At 39.1% G+C, this 7,923-nt stretch overlaps 1 protein-coding gene across 2 annotated transcripts in view; it reads right to left on the bottom strand.

The window, feature by feature from the left end:
- Positions 1–1,582: 1,582 nt before the first annotated feature.
- The window catches only part of FGF14 (fibroblast growth factor 14), a 509,370-nt gene continuing 503,029 nt past the window's right edge, over positions 1,583–7,923 (bottom strand). The window contains exon 5 of one of the 2 annotated variants that reach the window (XM_083168618.1): positions 1,583–4,141. In XM_083168618.1, the coding sequence (XP_083024744.1) occupies positions 4,005–4,141 (137 nt within the window). In that variant the 3' untranslated portion in view covers positions 1,583–4,004. The remainder of the gene's footprint in view (positions 4,142–7,923) is intronic. The other variant, XM_083168619.1, reaches the window with a different exon arrangement.

The raw sequence follows: 7,923 nt of genomic DNA, 5'->3' as shown, positions 1-7,923 counted from the left end.
GTGTGTGTGTGTGCGTATACCGCACCGATCACCAACGATCGCCAGCCCCCCCCCCCTCCCACCCGGCAGCCCCCCTCCCTCCCACCCACCCGGCTGCCGCAGCGCCAGCACCCCTCCCACCCCCCCGCCAGCCGCAGCGCCAGCCCCCCTCCCAAAGCTGGTGACCAAAATGGGGTCACTTGTGGGGGGGTTCCACTGTATTGTTGCTTCGGGGGTCTTGCTAATGCGACATAGCACCCGCCATTCATTCCACCACCAAAAATCACTCCTTCCCTTCTGAGTCCTGCCATGCACCCAACTGGTATTTTTTGGTCACATGTGAGGCATTGCCGTACCCGGGAGAAATTGGGGCACAGATTTTGGGGTGCTTTGTCTCCTTCATTCCTTGTGAAAATTAAAAATTTTGAGCCAGAACTGCATTTTTGTGTAAAAAATTAAATTTTTTTACACAAAAATGCAGATCTGGCTCAAAATTTTTCATTTTCACAAGGAATGAAGGAGACAAAGCACCCCAAAATCTGTGCCCCAATTTCTCCCGGGTACGGCAATGCCTCACATGTGACCAAAAAATACCAGTTGGGTGCATGGCAGGACTCAGAAGGGAAGGAGTGATTTTTGGATTTTGCAGCACAGATTCTGGTTGAATGACCCCCGAAACACCCATACAGTGGAACCCCCCCACAAGTGACCCCATTTTGCAAACTACACCCCTCAGGGAATTCATCTAGGGGTATAGAGTACATTTCAAACCCCCCGGGGTTTCACCAATTTTGATACAACTGAGCTGTGAAAATGAAAAATTATTTTTTTTCATTTTCACTGCCCAGTTGTACCACAATTGGTGAAACCCCTGGGGGTTTGAAATGTACACTATACCCCTAGATGAATTCCCTGAGGGGTGTAGTTTGCAAAATGGGGTCACTTGTGGGGGGGTTCCTAACTTTTAGCATCTTATGGTGCCTAGAAACCTACATGGTGCCTAAAAAATAATCTCATAAAAAGGAGTCTCCAAAATCAAGTAGGTGCTCCTTCTATTATGAAGCCTGTGGTTTGGTCACCGTGCACACTAGGGCCACATATAGGATATTTATGAAAACCAAAGAATTGGGGGAATCAATTTTTAGTCACATTTCTCTAGTAAAATGTACTGTGTTCCTTAGAAAAATGTATTAAAATTGAAAATCCGAAAAAAAAATGAAATTTTGAAATTTCACCTACACTTTGTTTTAATTCCTGTGAAACACCTAAAGGGTTAACAAACTTCCAAAATGCTGTTTTGAATACTGTGAGGGGTGCAGTTTTTGAAATGGCATCATTTATGGGGGTGTCTCACATACAAGTCCCTCAAAGTCACATCAGAACTGAACTGGTCCCTAAAAAAATCAGTGTTTGAAATTTTCTTGAAAATTTGAGAATTTGCTAGTCATATTTGAAGCCTCCTAGTGTCCAAAAAAATTAAAAGGAAGTTGAAATAATGATTGCAACATAAAGTAGACATATGGTCTTTGTTAGTTATTAACTATTTTGAGTGGTATGATTATTTGTCTCACAAGCAGAAAATGTGACATTTTGCATATTGCTAAATTTTCCATTTTTTCACGATATTTTGGTATTTTTCACAAAAAAACACAGACTGTATCGACCCAAATTTACCACTAACTTGAAGTACAATGTGTCACGAGAAAACAATCTCAAAATCACTGGGATAAGTAAAAGCAAAAAAAAGTTATCCCCACTTAAGTGAGACATGTCAGATTTGAAAAAAAGGGCTCTGTCATGAAGGCACAAACTGGCTCTGTCATGAAGGGGTTAAAGCGGCAATCATTTACACGGCAAAACCAGTTTGATTTTGTAGTGTAAATGATTGCCGCTTTAAAAAAACTGGAGATTTCTTACCAAATCTCTCACTTTCTAAATCTCTCATCCTATTAAATTTAACCCCATGTCTGCTAATGTGCTTCACTATCGTGACAGGGCAAGCAATAATGGTTTAACATGTAAATGCTTGGAGAGTTAATTAGTTGTTGTGAGACTAGCAGCAAAGCAAAGTTGGAGCAGCTCTTATGTAAATCATTGTGAATATTTTGTAATTAAGCCACTGACACAATAAATCTATCAAAAGCCAAATATGCTGATCCCATAAACGGATACAGGACATTATGAGCGCAACAGAAAAACAAGAATTGTAATTCAACATTACCAGCAGACACAGCCGAAGGGAGTTGAGAAAATAAATCTTACCCGTTTATGCCAAAGGAAATAGCTTCAGAATAGGATCTTTTTTCCACTTAAGGTGTCCAGGCGTACAGTAAGATCATTTTGGTCCTGTATACATATCTTATGGAAGCATATCCTATCTATACTAACTGTATACAGAACATCACCACTTTCTCTCTTGTATTGCGTGGACAAATTACAGGGTTTAGTATTTATTACGTGAGAGGAACCCAATGCTATGGTGAAAAACTCTTCACACGAGAGACATAGAGTAGGCAACGAATGACTTCAAAATCACTTGAAAGTTCTGATTCCACATAAAGTGGCATTGTGTAAAATATGCCACAACCTAAGCAAGGCACCTTTAACATGTAAATTCTGGTTCCTGAAGGTTCTGTGTTAGGATTATGTAAGATTTACTGTGGAAAGTAATTGCACTGGACTCTGCATGCTTACCTAAAATATTGTATTTACTTGTCCAGTTTTATTAAACAGGAAAATATCAAATCATGATGTTCATTTACTACTTGCATTGCTGTTGCAAAAGGGGACACAACAAACAACGTGCCCATGCTTAGCTAAATAAAACTGCAGGAACTGCCAGAGATGGGAATGACCTTAAAGTGGAGACAGACTTTTGAGAGGAGAACCAACAACCGTCCTATCATTTCACTATTGAACTAGTGACATCACTGTGGCACCCAGCGAATAGATGGATACTCAGGAACATTGGCTCAACCCACAGAAATCCTGCCTCCTCTGAGAGCGGGTGACAGGTACACTTTAATTTCAGCTTGTTAAAAACAGGAAGGACTTTAGTTTTCAAAACAGAATTACTGTAGGTAGCGGAAAACCTGTTATTCGTATTATTATTTTTTATTATTATAATGAGGAGTCATCGATGAAAAAATGAGCCTTAATTCAGGCCTACAAGGCCTACAGAGTTCTACGGACCCACCTTTTTAAAAAACAAGTGGGTCTTGCTTACTGGGCAAGGCAAATGTTACCATTACCAGCAAGCTTGTGATATGTATAAAACACACACAAAAAGGAAAGTATAGGGGGTGTCAAACACTAGTCACGGCCTACTCCCCCACTGGGTGTGTTTGACATATTTTCCTCTAGTAAATAACGCCAACCTGCGGAGCACAATATCTGTTGCCACACTTGACCAGTATTTAAGTCCTATTTACTATAGACATGTTTTAGAATAGCTGTTTGAAGGCTTCCTGATTCCCTGATTGCTTTCAGAACTAAGCCACCTGAAACATTCAAGTTCTAGAGGAACGCAATCCCTGCAAAAGGTCACAGACAGTGGTGCAAGCAGCCTTGTAAAAAAGGTTAGAGAAATCCATTATAGCGCAGGTTTACAGCGTCTAACTATAAATTACTTAATATTTGTGTGCTACAAAATAGAACTTAAACACATGGATTTCGCTGTAATTGGACTCAAAAGGGGGGTAAGAGTAATTGTCAGCAGGCAAGGTATCAAGTGTACTTGTGAAGTATGTCATTCACATGAAGTGTCACAGTCACGTATAAGATATTAAAAAGGCATTCCATATCTGGTAGGGCATTCCATGGTCTGAGTTTAGTTGGTTCCCCAGGTGTCTTCTAGTGGAGGGACGGCATTCACACTGAGTTTTATCCATCTTCAACATGTTGGTTTTGAAACAGCAAAGAGCCAGTGCATATATTTCAAACACTGAAGTTAGGACAGTCTGGCGGGGATAAAATGCTCAAGTGTGCCAAGGGCTCCATAAGTCACAATACCCTTAAGGGTCTGGCTATGATGTCTTACTCTTAGTGACTGGTTTGCCCCCGTTCATTATTGCAGATGCACTTGTGCTTTTACTTGGTGTCACACGGGACTTTGGCACTGTCTCTCCAATATCATGCAACGATGGCTCTCTGTACATGGCAACTGAAAAGAAAAGAATACAAAACATATTAAAGAGAAGAGTCCAAACTTAAAAGATCTATACAGTCTATTCACTGCTCATAATAGAATCTGATGGCTGGAGAGACTAACAAATAAACTTAAACTTGTGTAGATAATACTCTCAAATGCCAGGTAGCTTTATCCCTACTGAAATTAATAAATTAATTTACCTTTTATGTGTTGCAAAAATGATATAATACAAAAAAATACAAAAATGTAAAATGCGGTAAATATTGGCATGTCTCTCTGCACAGCATCTCTTATCACTATACTGCCACTATCTCTAATGAAATTGTGGTAAGACAGCTACTGCAATGGCCTCCTCCCACAACACCCTGCAATGGCCATTACAGGCTGCAAGGATCAATAAATAGATCTATTTCCTTTGATAAATCAGCTTCTGATTCTGATGAATATTGTTGGCTACAAGTCAATATCAGATAATTTTTATGTATACTTTATTTGTACAAGTAGGCAGTGAAACACAAATACATAAAGCAAAATGATTACCATGTATTTGTAAAATAGTGAATTATTCAAAACTGTTAAATTTCATGTAGCTTTAGTGGGGTATTCAATGTAGGGTCACAACTGTCCCGTTCTCGGCTGGCTTGGCAGTGATTTTGCAGGTGGGATTCAATGTCCCACCTGCCGAGCACTGAGAAGCGACCGGCAATCGGCGAGCTGCGGCTGGGAGCTCGTCAATTCCCGGACGTTCTCAGCAGAACATGCCAGACTGCATGTGAAGTCGGACACTTTCTGTTGAGATCCCTGATCAATGCTGTTGGGGAAGACAGCATTGAATAGAGCCCCACCACTATTTCCCCCATTGGGAATGGTGGCGGGAGATTGGATATCCCCCTTAACCTTACATTCTTACAATTTTGATATTTCTGGGTACTTTTACTAAGATTGGAGTGCTATTGATTCTATCTATTATCTTGTAGAAGATAAATAAATAAGAAGTAAAATGTGGTTTCTATGGGCAACAACCCTTCTTCAATAGAACTCCCATCTTAGTAAATTTACCTCCACATTTCCACTAATCACACATGAAAACTCACAAGAAACTGTGAGTAATTATAGTCCAGTTACACAACTAATATTACCAGTTGTGTATGAAAAGGTTTAATCCTACTTACCTATATATTAGAACTGAATAGTAAGACTAACCCTGCCAGAATAGGAAGGCATCCCTCCATCCATCATAATGACACTAAAAACTAGACTATTAACAAAATATCCTCTCAACTAACAATAGAGGATCAGTACCATGATTAACGATTATAGCAAAGTGAGTTATCTAAATATTTTACTATTTTGCTTTTTATTGTATATACATTTGATGTACTGGTCAGATACTGTTATTGTTTTACTGATGAAAAACTGTGGCTAGTCATTGCCTACCCTTCCTGCGCAGTTGTTTTTTTGTATTTTGTATTTTTTGTATTTTTTTTTATTTATATTTTTTGAATTAGGGCTGAAAAGCCCTCATAGAAACAGCTGCAGGGGATATAGGTATCAATTGGTTAATAGCACTTAAATATTAGTTTAAAGCACCAGACTGTCTTCACTGCAGCTATTGGACCACTGAAGTGCCTAAATGCTGGTAGGGATGAGGCATACCACACAACTAAAGTGGGAAAGTTGTATGCCTATGATACAATACAGTTTCATACAATGGGGAAGATGTACTAAGCCTTGAAAAGTGATAAGATGGAGAGTGATAAACCACCAGCCAATCAGCTCCTTACTGTCATGTCACAAGCTGTGTTTAAAAATGAAAGGTAGGGGCTGATTGGTTTGTGTGTTATCGCTCTCCATTTTATCACATTGAAGCTTAGTACATCTGGCCCAATCATCTATACATATGTCTAGTGTCTGATTGTGTGTATCTGAAACACTGCCATCTGTTGGCAGCGAGTGAAACTACATTTCTTTCTTTCTCACACAATCACAAACACAGAGGCAATCACAAGGTAGCAGACTAGCTTTCAAAGCATTTGCTTCGAGCGGGCTAACTAGTACCGTATAAGTATGTACACAACCATATAAACTACTTCCAGAGCTAAATAAGAAAGTGAGTCAGGGCTAAAATTACAGAACATTCTTGACAATGATTTATATTCGTAAGAAACATGAATGACATGACAAATTCATTAATTAATCAATCATTTTACATTTGCAATCATTTATGCTAATACCAAATAAATCTAGTAGTTCTTGAAAGTTTAAAATGACTTTTTCCCTCAAGAGGATATATTGCTAGACTGAGCTATGTCTTTGAACATAATTGTTACTTTAACGTTTCAGTCTTCTGATTAATTAGAATTTTAATTTAAAAGACATTGCCTTACAATACCACACAGGATATGCCACACATAGAATGTATTACATTGTGGTGCCATTTATGGAGATTTTGTATTGGGTCATATAATACATCTAAAGCAGAAGATAGAACAGCAGACAAATTAGTATATGGAAATAGAATTTTGCAACATAGTTATGCAACACAATAAGTACAAAGCAAACGTCTCTAGCAAACTAGTTAATTACACATTTGTGTTTGCGGGGTATTTTTAGTATTAATACAATGGAAACACATTTTTAAGTGGCTTATTGGCTTATTGTGTTTTTTTATAAAACAAATATTAACCTTCATTTTCTAATGCCATTTTACATACATGTAAAAATGTATTAAAACTGCACTGATATTTCTTTTCATGTGATTTTAATGTGTTTAGAAATTAAAATACATTGGAATACAAAATTATCACAAATTATCACATTAAAAATATTTTTATAAGTGTGTCAGGGGATATTCAATCCCGGTTCACGACTGTTGGGCTGGCCCGACAGCCGTGACCATGTCCCATTCTCGGCCGGCTTGACTAAGAATTAGCAGGCAGAATTCAATGTCCCGCCTGCCGAACGCCAAAAAGGGGATGTGGCCGCAAATTACGGCCGTGGTTCGGCGAGCTATGGCCGGGAGCTCGACAATCCACTCCTGTTCTCGGCAAAACGGGCCCGACTGCTTCTAAAGTCAGGTCCGTTTTGCCGAGATCTCAGTCGGGAAAGACAGCATTGAATAGGGCCCCGCCGCTATTTCCCCCTTTGGGAATAGCAGCGCGGGTTTAATACTTCCCTTAAGCTTGAATCTCAAGGAAATACCAAAAGTAAATGAGAATATCCTGTCATGTTATTACTATTGTATTGTTACAAACTATTGTTTGTAGTGAGTGCTGGGCCCCCTGTGATTGTATTTACTGTTATGTTTTTATAGTATGCCTTATGGTGTGTACACACGGTAGATATGCCGTGCAATGCGAGTCCCGATATGATCAGATCGTATCGGGACTCGCATCGCACGGCATGCATGCAGTGCCACAATTGTGACTATATAGTGCAGATCTGCACTATATAGTCAATGCAGCCAAGCTTGCGATACGTGAACGAGCATCGGGATCGCAAGCAGATCGTAAGGGTAAAACCCTTACGATCTTCTTGTGATCTGCATGTGATGCCGATACGATGTTGACTATACCGTCAACATCGGAAGGCATATCTTACCGTGTGTACACACCATAAACTATTTATTTGTTTGGAAAGTTTATTTATATTTTCTGTGCAAACTAAAGTTTATCTACAGCACAATGCCAGTTTCTTTGTAAGGTTACATGTTAAAGTATACTAAAAAGACACTTAAGACATGTCAAAATAAAATTGTAAAAATATTTTGACAAGGTGTTGCGTAATATATTGCT

Source organism: Crinia signifera, chromosome 2 (assembly GCF_055691185.1).
Source record: "Crinia signifera chromosome 2, ASM5569118v1, whole genome shotgun sequence".
Taxonomy (NCBI): Eukaryota; Metazoa; Chordata; class Amphibia; order Anura; family Myobatrachidae; genus Crinia; species Crinia signifera.
This window is presented reverse-complemented; position numbering and strand designations above follow the sequence as displayed.